The 18,353-nt window shown below is 46.0% G+C and overlaps 1 protein-coding gene across 3 annotated transcripts in view; it reads left to right on the plus strand.

Moving 5' to 3' along the window:
• Nucleotides 1-17,952, plus strand: part of kif21a (kinesin family member 21A) — a 53,087-nt gene extending 35,135 nt beyond the window's left edge. The window contains exons 15-34 of one of the 3 annotated variants that reach the window (XM_041938284.1): nucleotides 212-411; nucleotides 725-832; nucleotides 1,417-1,485; nucleotides 1,613-1,758; nucleotides 2,600-2,744; nucleotides 2,829-3,023; nucleotides 3,234-3,335; nucleotides 3,977-4,142; nucleotides 4,743-4,763; nucleotides 5,533-5,590; nucleotides 6,365-6,419; nucleotides 6,519-6,721; nucleotides 7,354-7,479; nucleotides 11,912-12,048; nucleotides 12,517-12,691; nucleotides 13,216-13,380; nucleotides 14,044-14,161; nucleotides 14,325-14,495; nucleotides 14,905-15,104; nucleotides 16,468-17,952. In XM_041938284.1, coding sequence (XP_041794218.1) covers nucleotides 212-411; nucleotides 725-832; nucleotides 1,417-1,485; nucleotides 1,613-1,758; nucleotides 2,600-2,744; nucleotides 2,829-3,023; nucleotides 3,234-3,335; nucleotides 3,977-4,142; nucleotides 4,743-4,763; nucleotides 5,533-5,590; nucleotides 6,365-6,419; nucleotides 6,519-6,721; nucleotides 7,354-7,479; nucleotides 11,912-12,048; nucleotides 12,517-12,691; nucleotides 13,216-13,380; nucleotides 14,044-14,161; nucleotides 14,325-14,495; nucleotides 14,905-15,104; nucleotides 16,468-16,558 — 2,651 coding nt within the window. In that variant the 3' untranslated portion in view covers nucleotides 16,559-17,952. The remainder of the gene's footprint in view (nucleotides 1-211; nucleotides 412-724; nucleotides 833-1,416; nucleotides 1,486-1,612; nucleotides 1,759-2,599; nucleotides 2,745-2,828; nucleotides 3,024-3,233; nucleotides 3,336-3,976; nucleotides 4,143-4,742; nucleotides 4,764-5,532; nucleotides 5,591-6,364; nucleotides 6,420-6,518; nucleotides 6,722-7,353; nucleotides 7,480-11,911; nucleotides 12,049-12,516; nucleotides 12,692-13,215; nucleotides 13,381-14,043; nucleotides 14,162-14,324; nucleotides 14,496-14,904; nucleotides 15,105-16,467) is intronic. The other 2 variants (XM_041938285.1, XM_041938286.1) reach the window with 2 other exon arrangements.
• The last annotated feature ends 401 nt before the right edge of the window (nucleotides 17,953-18,353 follow it).

Consider the following 18,353-nt stretch of genomic DNA (forward strand, 5'->3'; position numbering starts at 1 on the left):
AGAGACTTTTTGATGACTGAAGATGGCTGTTTTTGACTGTTTAAGCCACTAGAGACAATACGTCTGCATGTGCAACCCAATGCGAGTGTCACATATGAAAGTCTTCCAATTAACCGTGATTGAGTGAGTGTTTTTACTGCGTTATGGCGCTCTGCCTTGTTATGGACGGATACGATCAGTTTTCCATGACTTTGGTGTCGCACGCTTTCAGATTCGGTAGAAAGCGGCACGGAGGACAAAGCTCGCAAGATCAAGGCTGAGTACGAGAAGAAGCTGAGCGTCATGAACAAGGAGCTTCAGAAGCTCCACTCGGCTCAGAAGGAGCACGCCCGCCTGCTGAAGAACCAATCGCAGTACGAGAAGCAGCTGAAGAAGCTTCAGATGGACGTGGCGGAAATGAAGAAGACGAAGGTATGATTGGGTGCAGCTGCTGTCTGGTGGAGCTGTGTCTTCCTTTGACGCTAATTTTCCCTGTCGTATATTTCGTTTATTGTTTTTGGAAGGATTCGCTTCCTCAAACAGTTGCGATGGCTCTAATAAATCAAGTTAGTGGCATCAGAAACGAGCAGCATCGGCAGGCTGAAGTGCACATAATTTACTCATTCTGCTTCTTGTCACGTGTGTTTTCTGTTGTGCGTGTCTCAGTTATCTTTCCTGTATGTTCCCATTTGACATATTCGATATTTGTGTGTATCATTTGAATATTGTGATTTGATTGTTCCAGGTCCGTCTCATGAAGCAGATGAAGGAGCAGCAGGAGAAGAACAGGATGAACGAGTCTCGCAGAAACCGAGAAATCGCTTCCTTAAAGAAAGACCAGCGCAAGCAAGAGGTCAGAGTTCGTCATGCATCTTCATCGCCTTTCGTGTCAGTGTCAGGCTGTAACCGGGAGTATCATTACTTAGAATAAGACAAAAGGCAAATTTCACTCATCGAGATTTTGCGACAACAAATTTGAGACTGGATGTTTCAGACCCCACAGTTACCTTAACAGTAGTGCGACCAGACTAAAAACCAGACATAGATTTGTCACTTTCTACGTAACGCCATGTTAAATGTACATAATTTGAGGTATTTATTGACAGAAAGACTCCTGCATCCCTGCAAGAAAGCAGCCGCATTGTTACTGCAGTCAAACTCCAGCTCAGAGGAGCTTGCTGCAGCTTTAGTCCAATTAGACTGCAAACAACCACTCATAGCCAATCGAGGACTCAGCTACCTTGAGGTTGGTCCCGCCCACATTAGTTAACCTGTTACTGGTTATGTTCGACACCTTTTTGATTGATCATTGTTATTGGGTAAAAAATTTTGGTTGAGGATGATGCGCACTGAAATGCAGCAATCACGAACGCCCCTCTTAACCACGAGTTTTAATATCATCAGTTCACTGTTGTTGATACTGTTATCGTGTTGCAGCACCAACTGAAGTTGCTGGAGGCTCAGAAAAGGCAGCAGGAGCTCATTCTGAGGAGAAAGACCGAGGAGGTGAGCTGCCGCAGAAAAAAGATGTTTAGCTACATTATGGATGCAGGAAAACTTGCGATACATTATGGATGCGCAGTGCGTGTGGTTTGCTTTTAGTGTTCACTTTTCTGTCTGCAACGTGTGTCAGGTGACAGCTCTGAGGAGGCAAGCCAGGCCTACCTCGGGTAAGGTCATCAGGAAGGTCAATCTGCCGGAACCGGTCCAGGACTCCCCCCACAGACCACCATCTGGACGCATGTACTCCTCCGGCAACGCTGCTCCCAACGGCACTCGGTGAGCGTGCGTGTGTGTGTGCGTGCACAGGTGTGTTCAGTGCACATTAGTGTTTGCAGAGAGGGAAATGAGGAAAGCTACTAAATCCTCCAGATCCCTCAAAGGGAACATAAATCTGTCTTTGCACGTGGCCGTTTTGCCATCAGTATGTTCAGGATCAGGAATCAGTGCCGACTCCTTGTTAAAGGATAACTTTTGTTTTTTACAACCTGGACCTTATTTGTAGCACTAAATACGACCATTTACTCACCCAGACAACTTTGGTGGCATTTGGAGTCGTTTTGAAGAAATTAGCCCCAGAGGAGCGGCGCGTATATCCGTATAATGCGAGTACTCGGGGCATCCTTGTGCAGCCTCTATATAACGCATAATCTGCGGCGAAACTCGTTCATATTCCAATATTTTGTTATATCTGAGCTAGCGGCTAGTTTAGCTGTAGTTTGGCACAGCTGTGGTTCGTTATTGCGTATTCGTAGCCGACCGCCGCAGAGTTAGCCATGTTGTGGCTGGCTGCTCGCAGCGCGCGGCGTTCAGTAATGACATCATCCACGTCAGAGATAACATGCCACCACGGCTCAGAGGGGAATAGCACCACCATATCATAACAAAATATTGGAATATGAACGAATATGAGCTTCAAAACGACTCCAAATGCCACCAAAGTTGTCTGGGTGAGTAAATGGTCGTATTTAGTGCTAGAAATAAGGTCCAGGTTGTAAAAAACGAAAGTTATCTTTTAACCTGCTCTGCAGCATGCTTATGATGCTCATTCACATCACCCGTCAATGTGCTTTACAGATGAATCAATCAGTCACGTTTTTCACTGATGTTGTGTGTGCAGGTCTTCCTACAGGCGTACGGTCGGGGTTTACTCCACCAGAGTCGCACGTAATAAATGGCAGTCTCTGGAGCGACGGATCTCTGACGTCATCATGCAGAGGATGACCATCTCCAACATGGAGGCCGACATGAACCGCCTCCTCAAGGTAAAGCCGCAGCAGAGCGTTGTCATATGTTATATGTTTCCTGCACTCGCTTTCCTCACAAGTCGGCGTGTTTGTGTGTCATAGCAACGGGAGGAGCTGACCAAGCGTAAAGAGAAGGTCATCAGGAAGAGGGACCGGCTGGTCAGGGAGGGGCCAGACGCGGAGAAGGCGATGCTTCCCCTGAACGAGGAAGTGGACGCGCTGACGGCCAACATCGACTACATCAACGACAGCATCGCAGACTGTCAGGCCAACATCATGCAGATGGAGGAAACCAAGGTGAGATACTGATGATGTGTTTGAGAATTGCTGGATTCAGTAAAACAAATGAAGATTTGATGATTTATTTTATTACCAGCTGCTTTTGAGCTTCTAACTGGCCAACCTTTATGCGATGACAGGTGTTAGCAGGTATTCACTGACAAACAGAGAGTTTCAGCCAACAGGAAATATGAAAAATGTCTTGTTTGAATTCCTGTTTTTCTCCAGGAGGAGGGCGACACAGTGGACGTCTCTGCTGTGGTTGGTTCCTGCACCCTGACAGAAGCTCGCTTTCTCTTGGATCACTTCATGTCAATGGCTATCAACAAGGTACCAGCCCTAATAATAGAGTTCATTGGGAGTAACTAAAATATCACCACTGTCTGGGCTTTACATGACACATGAAAACGAAGGCCAAGGCTCCTCAAGCCTCTTTCACACATCGTTCCCAGTAAATTGCTGGGGTAATCTTTCAGGCGTCGCTCATGATTTTCCCTGCTCACACATGCTGCTACATTCAGGAACGTTTCCATCTTGCGCCTTTTCACAACTCTTACAGATGCCAACCGGCGTAAAACTCAGCAGAAGAAGAAGATGGAGCGTGATACGTTAAAATTTAAATATTAAAAGGATGCTGAACTGTACAGTACAGAGAAATTTAAAGAAGGAAGCTGCATCAGTGTGAGTCTTTTGATTGGATCGCTTGCTCCATGCGCAGGTGTACTTTAACCTGTCCCTGCAATGTTACTGCTTTCATTCAAAGCACAGCTGCACCGTGCAGATAAATTTAATTTTGTATCATGAAGAAGAAAAGTTTTTGAGATTTTTGCAACGTTTTTGTTCCAGCAAAACTTCAGAAAAATGCATCAGCTGGAGATTCTCTGTGTGATCGTCACATGTGCAGTTATTGGAAATTTGTGGGTGTGAATTTGAGACTGACAGTGAACCTGTCTGCGGTCTGACCTCCTCAGGGTCTCCAGGCAGCCCAGAGGGAGTCTCAGGTGAAGGTGATGGAGGGCCGGCTGAAGCAGACGGAGATCACCAGCGCCACACAGAACCAGCTGCTCTTTCACATGCTGAAGGAGAAGGCGGAGTTCAACCCGGAGCTGGACGCGCTGCTGGGGAACGCGCTGCAAGGTAACGACAGCGCGTGCTGAGGTGGGCGTGCAGATGAGGACCCAAAACACCGACCAGACCCCTGATTTAACCCAGCTCACCTCCTGCGAGTGTCGTTAATATCTTGACAAGTGGGATTCAGATTTTATTCTGTGATGGTGCAGTTCTTAAAAATGTAAATTTGTTGCAAAGCATTGGGCCTTTCAGGAAGTGGACTGGGTTTCTGGTCAGTTGCATGATTGGGCCTATTGTCATGCTCTTGCCTGTTGCCTTCTGCTGAATAGAGGCTGGCCTAATTATTATACTAAACTCATCCCTGATACCACTGTTAAACTCTGGTGCAAAGAGCACATTACTATAATGCAAATTCCATAAAATGTTTGCATTTCAGAGGTGACAGTTGTTTTTAAAGTTACAGAATGGAATAATTCTGCAGTGTTCGGTGCAGTGGATGTATTCGTGCCAGCCTGTGTTCAGTAGGATGCTCTGTTTACTGTAGCTGCACTTTATTTTCTTTTGTTTGTTTTCTTAGAATTTCGGGGGACTGTGTTTTTTGATTTGTGCATTGCCTTTTTTCTGTTCCCCCACGTTTTCTTTTTTTGTTTTCTTATGTTCTTACAGAGCTAGGTAACATCCCGGCTGGTAAGTGAAACCACATTAGACTCCTCTCTGTGTTACGAATGCATGGTTCCTTCCCTTTGCACTTCGAAAACTAACGAAACATAACATGAACAGGTGCATGAGGTGCAATGCAACCAGGCTTTCCTCCATCTGTCTGCTGACCTCTCCCTCCCCTCCCCTCATCTGGATACACTCTACCTCCTCCTCCTAGCTCACCATGTGCTACAGCCTCCATGCTTTAGCACCCCGCTAACCCCAGACCCTTCCACAGGAACCGTACAAACTGGATGTTTTAGCTCTGTCGGACTCTGTGGGTCAGCTGACCCCATCGGGAGCAACGGACTAATGATTCCTCACACTCCTCCACCTTGTTGCCTCTCGTCGGGTCTTTTACCTCTGCCCCAACTCTCCCACACATCTTTCTTTATAACCCTCCCCACCTGACCGCTCTCTGACCTCTCACCTTTTTTGAGCCATTCGATCCCATTGAGCTCAGTGGGGACCAAGTTTCTGTTTGTCAACAAAACAGCATGGCGCTGCGCTGACATCGCCCCCCCATCTGCTTCACTTGTCCATCCTTTCTACATCCATTTTGCGCAGCTATTTAAAAAAAAACAAACAAGGAAATTGCTTCTCCCTTCAGTGAAAGTAAAAAAAAAAAGGATAAAGTGTGCAGAGTTAGGCAAGGTGCATTCGCTGAGAACAATTTTAGAAAGTCAGAAGCTTTCATCTCAGTCTCATTGGCCTCTTTCTCTCAACTCTGATGTTATTCATTGATCTCATTTGACAGAAAACGGGGACGACAGCAGCAGTGATGAGTCTGCACAGAGTCCTTCTGCAGAGGGAAAGTAAGTTTATCTCATGTTATGTTGTGCTTTACTGTACGTTTCCTTAAAGGATAACTTTAGTTTTTTTACAACCTGGACCTTATTTGTAGCATTAAATACGACCATTTACTCACCCAGACAACTTTGGTGGCATTTGGAGTCGTTTTGAAGAAATTAGCCCCAGAGGAGCGGCGCGTATATCCGTATAATGCGAGTACTCGGGGCATCCATGCGCAGCCTCTATAAACGCATAATCTGCGGTGAAACTCGTCCATATTCCAATATTTTGTTATGATATGCTGGTGCTATTCCCCTCTGAGCCCGTGGTGGCATGTTATCAACATCCGGCGTCTCTAGACAACTACCTCTGACGTGGATGATGTCATTACAGAACGCCGGGCGCTGCGAGCAGCCAGCCACAACACGGCTGACTCTGCGGCGGTCGGCTACGAATACGCAATAACGAACCACAGCTGTGCCAAACTACAGCTGAACTAGCCGACCGCCGGCTCAGAGGGGAATAGCACCAGCATATCATAACTAAATATTGGAATATGGAGTTTCGCCGCAGATTATGTGTTATATAGAGGCTGAGCATGGATGCCCCGAGTACTCGCATTATACGGATATACGCGCCGCTCCTCTGGGGCTAATTTCTTCAAAACGACTCCAAATGCCACCAAAGTTGTCTGGGTGAGTAAATGGTCGTATTTAATGCTACAAATAAGGTCCAGGTTGTAAAAAACGAAAGTTATCCTTTAATACTCACATGTAAAACTCATGTGTTCCCTCTAGCACCTTGGCTTCAGACCTCATGAAGCTCTGTGGAGACACCAAAACAAGAAATAAGGTACGACAGTGTTGACTGTGTTTACGCATCACTCTCTGCAGACACTAGTATTTCCCCCGCCGCCTCCCGTCTTCATTTTCACTTACCTGCGCTGCACAGGCTCGTAGGAGGACCACCACTCAGATGGAGTTGCTGTACGCCAACAGCGACTCCGCCCCCGATGCACCCACCGCAGACTTCTCCAGTCCGATGCTGCCGTTAGCCGAAACCCCAGAAGGGGGAGGAGACGTGGACTCGTCAGGCTCATCAGTCAGGGACTACACAGCTCTCTCCCCCGGCTTTTCCTCTAAAATGGGCAGCATGTAAGTCCAGGCCCGGCACTCTTCAGCTAACACAATAATTACTTCTTCCCTCCTCCCTGCATGTTTGATGTCGCTGCTGCATCCTCTGCTGTGTTTCATTTTGTTTCACATTATTCATGAGCATCCTTACATCAAATGGCCATACCGTCCTCCAGCTGATGAGTCCGTTCAGGTAAAAGCATGTAGATAAGAGCCAATATTAACATTTCTATGGCTTGTTTATTATTGCCCCCAGCAAAAAAAGCGCCTTTCTCATTCCTCATTACAGCTTAGTTACACACTGAAGGCAAAAATACTAACCAGGCTGCTTTGACTGCCTTGAGAAAGGCCATTCTTCAGTGCTACTGTCAGTGCACATTGAGAAGGAGCCTTGGCTGACAGCAAATAAAGAGTTAGGATTATTTTTGAGTGTAGCACCAAATCTACATAGTGTCCCCAGTAGTTAGACGTGAGCTTGGCGAAGAACCACCTCTGTTTTGGGACTTTAAAGATCAGGTAACTGTGTTTCTGTGTGTACTGCATGCTCATCTCCTCATTGATGCCATTATTTTCTGTTGGTTTCACGCCCTTCTGTTGTTTTATTATTATTCTTTGTGTTGTTTGTGGATAACTGTATGAAACTGAACGATCAGTTCTGGCTCCAGAACTTCGTCAGGGGTGGAAAAGCGAGCGCCGGAGCCTTCCCCGCTCTCTCGCAGGAAGACCTATGACAAGGCACAAGCAGCGGCCGACAGGGCAAAGGTCAAGGAGATTAAACAGTAAGAGCTTGTTGCCGACACTGTGGCTGCAAAGCCGAAAAAAGTGAAATAACCTGAAAAAAGACAATACTAATACTCTGGGTTTCCTGCTTTGGAGAAGCATGTGATCTCGACTAAATCCAAAATGCTCTGCGCCTGGTGTGATAACCTCTGACCTGCTAAGTTCTATGCTGAATTTAAAGTCTTGTTGTTCCTACCTAACTCGGATATTATGTCTCTTTATTGAGACATAATGGGGATCCTTTCCTTTTTAACTCCTCGTTGTTTTGACACAAATTCAGTGTTCAACTTGCTAATCGATCCCTCTGCTGCTGATCCACTCATGAGACGCATTCTGCTCGCTGAGGAAATCACTGTCCTTTCCTTCTCTTTGTCTTATCAGTGAATTCTTGTGAGAGGGAGAAAGTGCTGAGTGAACTCTCCTCATAAAATTGGCAAAAGCCTTTGTCATCCTGTCTCAAAACACACAATACTGGAACACAGCGAATCACTCGATCTTATGTTAGTCGTAAAAATACGAATACGTCTTAGCTAAGTCTTAATTTTTTTGTTTTTTTAAGCTTTTCCTGGCATGAGCTGCACACTGGTTTTTACCTCTGAGCTTCGTGCACATCAGCTGTTACCTTACATTCACTCTGCACCCCGACACGTGTGAGTGGTCAGCGTGTGAGTGCATGTGGTTGATATATGAGTACCGAGCGTTGCTGCATTCATGTCGTATGACAAAGCCAACAGATGCCAGTTTGACTTAGAAAAAGAACGGCCAGCTTCATGCCTTTCGATCAGAGTGTGGACGTAGAATGACAGTAAATGTAGCACGACGGCAAAGAAAGAGGATGAAATGAGACCTGAACCAGGGATGCTGCGGTCACATGGTGTGTGTTTTGAGCATTAGGCTACCAGGACACCCTTAAAGGAACACTTCAGGCTACAGCGTAACATTTACTCTGCACCAGCCTCGGGCTAGATGTGACATTTTATGAAGGATAATCAAGTAGTTTCTTCATTTTTCATCCATCCAGCTGGTCTGTTTGCATTACGGCCTCACGTTAGCTTGGATTTTGTTAGATTTAAGCTGCTATTATTATTTCCATCTTCATAATTTCATCCCAAAGGTGGGTCAAGGGTCCGAGAACAGAGGGTGGTGCATGTTGTGGTTGTAAAGCCACAGGCTCAAAAGCACAGTAAACCTCAGTAATGTCTTCTTTATGGCCTCACATGAGTCTGAACATGTGAACACTTTCCTGTCAAGCTGTCTTGCTCCCATATGACGTGAATGCAGCATATGCGTGTCCCGTCTGTCCTCGTGCGGTCCTCCCACGCTCCTGCCAGTAGTGTGTAAACAGCTTAGCACACACTTTAATTATACTGCAGCTTAATTGGCAGCACTACTGTCTTCCCTCACAGCCCAGTCATCAGGAGCCTGAAGAGCAGCCCGCCACTTCCTCCCTCCCCTACCGCTCGTCCCAGTAACCACATCGCCGAGCTTAGCCGTATGACAGGGTGTCAGGGGCGCCATGCGAACGTCCCGCAGGATAAGTAAGAAGCAGAGATAAGTAAAACTGACACAAACCTGCTGGAGAGTCAGATTAGAGATGAGCAGGAGCATCGATAGCATGCTGTATCTCTCACACTGCTGTGCTCACATCTCCTGTTAATCAGGGATACATGTGGATCTGTAGATTTTTGGAGTGTAATATTGCAGCGTTAGTAGAAGACAGCCAGCTTTCTCAGGGCAGTATTGGTCTAAATTTAGAAATCTTGAGTGCCCATCATGTGAGTACAAAGTAGACCCTGCAAGTGTCCTAAAACCATTTCAGACCATACCAGTGGTATTGCTTGGTATTGGTATTGCCCATTAAAGGATAACTTTTGTTTTTTACAACCTGGACCTTATTTGTAGCATTAAATACGACCATTTATTCACCCAGACAACTTTGGTGGCATTTGGAGTCGTTTTGAAGAAATTAGCCCCAGAGGAGCGGCGCGTATATCCGTATAATGCGAGTACTCGGGGCATCCATGCGCAGCCTCTATATAATGCATAATCTGCGGAAACTCGTTCATATTCCAATATTTTGTTATGATATGCTGGTGCTATTCCCCTCTGAGCCTGTGGTCGGCTAGTTTAGCTGTAGTTTGGCACAGCTATGGTTCGCTATTGCATATTCGTAGCCGACCGCCGCAGAGTCAGCCGTGTTGTGGCTGTTTGCTCGGTAATGACATCATCCACGTCAGAGGTAGTTGTCTAGAGACGCCGGATGTTGATAACATGCCACCACGGGCTCAGAGGGGAATAGCACCAACATATCTTAACAAAATATTGGAATATGAACGAGTTTCCGCAGATTATGCGTTATATAGAGGCTGCGCATGGATGCCCCGAGTACTCGCATTACACGGATATACGCGCCGCTCCTCTGGGGCTAATTTCTTCAAAACGACTCCAAATGCCACCAAAGTTGTCTGGGTGAGTAAATGGTCGTATTTAATGCTACAAATAAGGTCCAGGTTGTAAAAAACGAAAGTTATCCTTTAAATGCACATTACTTCTGATCATTTTGCAGAGCATATTAAAGGACTGAAGGTTTTTATGTAGCCGTTATATATATAAATATATAATTGAAATTCAGTTTAAACTGATTTTCTGGTGACAGGTAATCCATCACAGTAAACGTCTTGTTTCCTTCATTTTTTTTATTATTGCATCGCTGCATGATAATGCAGCTGTGAGCAGGGATGGTCTTGGTGCTTGTCCGTATCTTTGCATTCAAGTGTTTGAGTGTCAGCTGCCATAAACCATTTTAATCCAAGAAACACGCCAGCTTTTCAGTGCTGTGTTTCTCTGCAGGCAGCTCGCAAATGCAGAATGTAGGAGCTTTATAAAACTCAAAAAAATAAGATGAATAAGTGTTATGGTGTAATTACTCACTTGTTTATTCACTATTCTGCACATAATTAACACTCAATAGTTTACTTCACCAAGAGGTTCAGTGTCACATAACTACATATCTTTCATACTGAATCACTATCATAAAATAATGCAATGCATTTTGGGATTTCTGAGAAAAAGTAGATTAAGTAGCAGAGGGTAAATATAAAGCTACACCAGGCCCTGTGACACTAACAACACTTCATACAGAACAAATCTGAAACGTTCACTGTGAAGCAACATATTAAAAGATGAGAATTGACTTTCACCTCAATTATTTTTAAATTATACTGACCTGAGAGCCACGGATGCATGGAAGCTAGAGAATATTTTAAGCTAAGACTAAATAGTAAACCACTGGTATGGTCCCATATAATCATTCTATACTTCATGAACACAGAGTCAGTGTAGAAACAGCTCCCAATACGAAATGATTAACAAATTAATAAGAATAGGAAGTAATCAGTGTTAAAGCCATTAGCTAATCAGGTCTCAGGAATGCTGGATACTCTCCTCCCTTCCAGGGCGGATGGATGCCTCCACCTGTCCCGCAGCCTCCATCCTGTTTCCCCTCCTCTCTCCGATCCACCCAAGTACAACTTTTTAGTGTTTTTTTATTGATCACAAACATTCACCTTTGGTGTTCAGGGCGAAGGTGAATCTGAAACGCAGGTGCACGTGGTGTGGACTCCACCCTTTCCTCATGACCTACATCTCAAGGCTTTGGCTGTGGTTGTGGTGTGACCAGACGCTCCCCGGGTGTCCACTAGATTAACCAGACAGGAACGGTTAATGCGGTTTAAAACAAGAGCCGATATCCCTTCAGGGATCAATAGATTATGACAATAAACCCAAACAGTGTTATCTCATTAAGCCTGTTGCTGCTATTGAGCCTGAACCCTCATTAATCCCTTTTCATTAGACCTTTTTCACTTCACTGAGCTCCTTCTTCTGCACACGAGCGGCCGTTTGAAGCTCGTTCACTCACAGCTCCTGAGTATCAGCGTCTGGATCTGCGGCACACCGTCAGCTCCTCCGGCTGCTCCTCTGAGACCGATAGCTACCGCTGTTAGAGAGTAGTGATTGTGCAGTTACTCCATCAGATGTGATGTCAACTCAAGCAGCCAATTCATGATCGATGTGGGGTTCTGTGAGGCTGTTGGTCTCGTGGCCCCCGATGATCCCACACCGCCAATGATTGTCTTTGTCTTTGGGTGTTTTTATCTGTTATGGGCTGGAGAAGTGGGCGCTCCTGAAGGTGCAGGGGTATTTTTGGATTCTTTTCTTCAGCACAGTAACGGTGGCTCTGTTCACAGCTGTCTCCTCATTTTGCTTTGGACCTTTCCTGTCGTCTCTTTCTATTTTCGGTTTGCAGCATCGTGCTAATCAGCCACGAGGGCTGCATGCTGTGCATGAGTCTGGTTGTGTGGGTGTGATTTAGGTCTGCGCTGCACTCAGGCTATGGCTATCTCACTGATCGTGATACGTGTGTTTTTCCAGGGGCGTCATTAACCCGGTGCCGGCCACTAAGAGCAGTCGTGCGGCGACGTTGCAGTGCGTCCACGTGGCGGAGGGACACAGCAAGGCTGTGCTCTGCGTCGACTGCACCGACGACCTTCTCTTCACCGGATCCAAAGGTCAATACCCACAATCCTCCATCCTCCCTTCACCTCTACACTCTAATTCATCTCTCTCTCATCAGTATTCCTCTCATGTCTGCCTGTTAGGGCACCAGTAATTTACTACACTCTGACATGCTGCGAAGCCGTTATATAACTGCAAATAAAACCTGACAGGGATTAATTAAGATTGTCATGTGCACAGTATGTGGATAAATGATGTGATGAAATAAAATGACATGGTACACACAGTAACACTCTTATGGGGACGACAGTAAAGGGAGGTAAATATATTGGCAGTCAGCTTGTAGATTGAAGTGCTCGTTCATCCCCACAGGGCTTCTCTCTGGCTCCTGTGTTTGGTTTTCTTGTCATTGAGAGCAGGGTTTGTGCTGCAGGATACGTTTCCTGTCAGTCTTGACCTTGAGCTGCACTAAATGTTTAATAAATGACGACGGAGATGACGGACTGTGTGTCCTCCCGCAGACCGGACCTGTAAGGTGTGGAATCTGGTGACGGGTCAGGAGATAATGTCCTTGGCCGGCCACCCCAACAACGTTGTGTCAGTCCGCTACAGCTCCAGTTTGGTCTTCACCGTCTCCACCTCCTACATCAAAGTCTGGGACATCCGGGACTCGGCCAAGTGCATCCGAACGCTAACGTGAGTTGGACGGCGTCCACAGACTTCACGCTGCCGTCTGTGTGTGTTTGGCTTTAGATCCTTCATAAACAAAATGACAAGAAATAGCAGAGAGGTCCTCATGATGAAATCAAGAATAAAAACATCTATAAATTGAATTCTCCTCTTAATGTCCGTGTGGTGGAACTTGTGTTCATTCCTGCCCTTTTGCACATTTTATCATCCATGTTTGACCTTTTTCAAAAGAAATATGTATAAAATTAGGCCTCGAATGGTCTTAAAAGTGCCTAATTCCTACATGCAAATTTAAATTTAGTCCTGTCTGTTAAGGGATCTGTAATGTAAATCTATAGTTCTATAATCTATAAAAAAAGTTTTTAATTATTTCATCAGGTACAAAAATTGAAATTGAACCAGAACATCTTTTTTTTTTTTTTACACCTTTCCTACCCACATACATGATGTCTGGCTAAGAGTTTCTCTGTTGTTCTTGACCTCTAATTCCTTAACGCAGACTCATACGTGTCTCATCCGTGTGTCTTCAGGTCCTCTGGTCAGGTCAACGTCGGGGATGCTTGTGCGTCGAACACCAGCCGGACCGTCACCATCCCAGCAGGAGAGAACCAGATCAACCAGATCGCTCTCAACCCCAACGGGACGGTTCTGTACGCCGCCGCCGGAAACTCGGTCAGAGTCTGGGACCTGCGAAGGTGAGCGGGGCGGCGATCTCATAAATCTCTGTCAGCCTCCAGCGTACTTTGACATTAACGCTCAGATGCTAAATGCTGATAGAAAAATAGGACACTTAATTTGAAATTTAAGACCTGTGCTTTTATTATGAAAAAACATGATTATGTTGTTTTAGAAGAGTCAACAGTCACCTGATCTCCTTTGAGATATAGTTTAATGTTTCCATATGTGACACCGAGAGTCCGTTTCTCATTTCCTGCGTTTCCGCTCCATTCTGACACGGCTGCTCCACTTTCAGATGCACAACACACGTCGCCAGTTAATTCAAAGCCGATTTCTTTCCGCTGCAAAGATCGGATTCAGCTCGACGCCTGACAGGGATCGGATCCAGAGCTGTCATCCATCACTGACAGCCAGCTAGAATACGTTCTGATGAATCGCCTCTTTGTTCCTCTTAGAAAATAAAAACCAGGTCATAACCGGCAGGTTGGATGATTGGAATAAAGTAAACTTTGTTTCACCACATGACACTTTTTTAATATGAGTGAATTATTCATGAACTGAATCTGTAACAGTGTTGGCTGTGAAGACTAAAACCGGTGCTTTATTTCATGTAATTCATTTTTGACCCCTCCATGGTTGTCGTCAGCCAAAATATGTGTTATATTTGGCCTCTTTGTCAGATTTGCATCCACAGGGAAACTCACCGGCCACCTCGGCCCAGTGATGTGTCTGACTGTGGATCGGTCCGGAAACAACCAAGACCTGGTTATCACCGGGTCCAAGGACCATTACATCAAGGTGTGTTTCCACTTTCATTCCTGTCCTGTGTGCACACTCTGGGGTTAGCGTAATGTGTCAGACATATGATTATGATGTATTATCAGAACATAAAATAAGAGCTGTGGAAGTTACGTAGATCCTCTGCTGAGCTCCTGCACCTGAATCTGTGTGTCTGCTGCAGCTGTTCGATGTGACCGAAGGCTCTCTGGGGAGCATCAGCCCAACACACAACTTTGAACCTCCCCACTACGACGGGATCGAGTCGCTGGTGGTCCAGGGGGACATTTTTTTCAGCGGCTCTCGAGACAACGGCATCAAGAAGTGGGACCTGGACCGCAAAGACCTGCTGCAGGTACTGCGTGAGTGACACGGTGGCTGCGTAGATGCATTGCAAAGACAGAAGGAAATCCTCAGGATGTGGTGGACAGTTCTGGGTTAAAAAGTCTTGATTTAAAAGAACTGAGAGTCGGAACCTTTTGTCAAATAAAAAGTATTAGAATTTTATTATTTCAGTGTTTCAGATTTTAACCGTGTTGCCCAGATATCTCTTTATATCTGTGTGTCAGATGTGTGATGATGCTGAAAAGAAATAGTCTGTTTTCAGTTAAATTTTTACATTTTTGTCTACATTTTGCATGTTTTTAGTCTCGTCACTGCATGCAGGCAGTCATTTCTACAGCTGAATTCATCGCAAGCGTTGTGACCTCACCTTATTCGTCCGACGACAGCATGTTAAAACTTTCAATCCTTCCCTCCGACAGCAAGTCCCGAACGCCCACCGTGACTGGGTTTGCGCCCTGGGTGTGGTCCCCGGGTCCCCGGCCCTGCTGAGCGGCTGCAGAGGAGGGGTGCTCAAGCTGTGGCACACGGACACGCTGGGGACTCTGGGGGAGCTGAAGGGTCACGAGAGCCCCATCAACAGCATCTCAACCAACAGCAGCCACCTGTTCACCGCCTCCGAGTGAGTCTCACACCAACTTGCCCCCGACTGTGAGACTACTAACAGATAAGGTGCTGCAGAGAGACCCCCGGTAGACCCCACAGACCCTCTTTACCAAGAACTCAAAGATCTGTGCTGAAGCTGCAGACAGTCAGTACAATCACCCTCCTATTAGGAGGCCTTATACATACTGATCACTGCTTTTTATGTGTTTTAATGACAGCCAATAACAGGAAGTTGAGCATTTATTGATTTCATTGCATCCCTGTTTGTCAGCGCTTTTCCTCGCTGAAGTGACGGCCATGGATCTCAACAGCTGTTGCACAGTTTGAACCAAACTGTATAGGAACAGTGTGACATTTTAAGAAATGGCCTCACATCTCTGGTGGTTGCCTGGCAACCTCCCTGTATTGACAAGGGTCGGGGAAGTGGCCCACCAGGGCTGCAGCTAACGATTACTTTCATTGTTGATTAATCTGCAGAATATGTTCTCCATGAATCGTTTGGCCAGAGTCTTCAAACTGACCAGAAGTCCAGATATTCACATTTTCAGAGGCTTTGCTTTGAAAAATGTCCTAAACGATTGTTTCAGCTCATGCTAGAGGTTTCTCTCCATTTCGATGACAGCTGCTTGCAGTAGCTTCATATTAGATAGACAGGTATAGCATGAAAATATTTTTTCAGTTTCATCTAACTCTCTGCAAGAAGGCAAACGAGGACATTTTCCAAAATGTTGCAGTATTCCTTTAAAGCGCTGAACAGTTTGCTGACCTGAACCCCAGAGACAGACGGCAAACACTCGGCTTCACGGGATAAGCAACCGAAAAGGGGACAAGTACACGGGTGATGAACTCAATCCTAAATGACTGGAGATTGAATTCAGAGGGAGAAACGAGAGAAAAGGCTGATAACAGGATGAAGCTGTTTGGAAACGATACACACATGCTGCAAATGACCTTCACCTGAAAATTTACATCTCACACACACACACACACACACAATGTAATATTTTCTGATAACATTATTAATAAGAGATGTTTGAAAAGAAAGTGAACAGTGTGTTTCATCAGTCAGAATCCAGCTTAAACCTGGAGGTCAGACGCTGCAGGCGCTTACGGACGCTCTGTTTAACTGAGCTGATATAATTGATTTTGTTAGCGTGTCGTTACATTAGCAACCGTATCGAGGTTGACTGCAGTAACTGTGCTTGTGCCTGTCTGAACTTTCTAAAGAGGACGCTGCAGTGGATCAGACCCACAGATTCACTGAGGAAACGAAGCCGTGAACTGCGTCACATGACTCATAGTCACATGATTACTGCAGTTTAGAAGCAGGCTCTGAAACGATCTATTTCTTCTCACTGTTTCTTGTTCCTGTCTCGCAGCGACCGGACTGTGAAGATCTGGCGTGCACGTGGTGGACTGGACAGCTCCTTAGAGGCGGCGGACAACGTGGACGAGGTGGCCAGTAACTGAGCCGCCTGCCGGGTTCGACTCTGGAAGGACACTAACGGCATCTTTCGATGCTGCTTTCCTGCACTTTGACCCCTTTCTTCTTAAGCCCAGTGCTGACTCCTGGAACACACACCTTCCACGCCATGTAACCTTACACTCTGTACGCTCGCAGAGCTCAGTCGTAGTTCACCGTATTGTTAATGACTCTCTGCAGCAAAAACTCATCCTTTTCTCTTTTGCACTGTAGATGATCCGTCACAGTGGATCGTGATAAGAACTTGTCCTCACAAGGTGTTTATTTAAGCGTTAAACACGACAAAAGTGTCTGCCGCTCAGCGCTGTGTCAGGATAACGAACACCCGCAGACACACAATTATGCAGGAAAAGGGCCGCGGCGTGTTTTGTTAGATTAGCGAAAAACAGACAGGAAGTCGAGCGTAAGAGGAGAAAAAGGCGGCAGAGCTAACGGGTTGGTAGCTGGTCTTCGCAACCCAGTTCTCCGGTTTCTTGGGATTGTTCAGCTTGTTTTCTCTGCACTCGAAGCAGAGCCAATGTACCCGCGCTCCTTTTCCCCCCCAGAGAACAAAAGTGGCTTTACTGTGCGTGAAAAAGACAAATCACCGTTCCCCTTAACTTCCCGCTCCTGCTTTTGTGCTCCTCCCTCCTCAGTCTCTGCAGCTGTTTAAAGATCAGCGACCAAAATTGTGCGAACTTGTCGTCTTTGCTGCTCCGCGCTGCACCCGTGAGCAGAACACACTTTACAGTAACAGTTCAGCACTTTGAGAAATACGCTTATGTGCTGTTGTGATTGTGATGGTGCATATCTGTCTGTTAATGTAAGGCTACAGCCAGCAGCTAATTAGCTTAGCTTAGCATTAAGACACAGCTGACAACAAAACCTGACTACCAGCACCTCTAGAGCTCACTGATGAGCTCTTGAACACATTATATCTTGTTTCTTAATCCGTATGAAAAACAGAGGGTAAAAGTTGTAGTTGACTGGGAGGTTTTGTGCTGGATCTCTTGGCCAAGCTCAGTAACGTCCTCTCCCAACTTTGGCTTCTTTATGGTTTAAACGAACAAGATGCAATGAGTTAATAAGCTTTGGAGGCGCTGCCAACCGGATTCTGTTACCTGCTGACAGCCAGGCTAGCTGTTTCCCCCTGCTCCCAGCCTTTATGCTAAGCTAACTGGCTGCTGGCTGTAGCTGGTGTCAATCCTCTCTGGCAGAGAGCAGATAAGTGTATTTCCTCTTGAGCACTTGTGAAAACCACCACAGTTAGTCTTTGAGAAACACTTAATCCTTCTTAAATGTGAGCAGGTTCGGCGTTTGTATTCCACACCTGTTGTCCATGTTTCATCGTATGTAAAAAAAAAAAAACAAACGTATGTTCACGCTTCACGTGTTGCAGTTAGCGCTCACTGAAACTGCACTAATGAGTCGTCGTCTAACTCCCGTGCTGCTACGTCGTGCGCTCACCTTCCTCGACCCCCGTAAGAGGGCTTCCTGTCATGGACTCCGGGCGAGGTCCGCTCAGTAACGAGCAATGTGTATGTATATATGTGTGCTGGTATCTTTGTTTTTCGGAGAGGAGGGGCCTTCAGACGCCGCCCGTGTTGTGAGCCTAACCACGTCGACCGACTCCCAGTTCTGATCCTTGTGGGGCCTTCCCGGAGACCCTCGTGGTCTCCCTCATGTGACCGGTCTGTCTGTCGCGATCGTGCGCTGTCACTTTTGAATGTTCGGTGAAACAGCGGTTGTAGGCGTATTTGGAGTACATATCTAATGTATGTAAACAATGTATTTTTTAAAATT

The sequence above is a fragment of the Chelmon rostratus genome, chromosome 6 (genome assembly GCF_017976325.1).
Source record: "Chelmon rostratus isolate fCheRos1 chromosome 6, fCheRos1.pri, whole genome shotgun sequence".
Classification (NCBI taxonomy): Eukaryota; Metazoa; Chordata; class Actinopteri; order Chaetodontiformes; family Chaetodontidae; genus Chelmon; species Chelmon rostratus.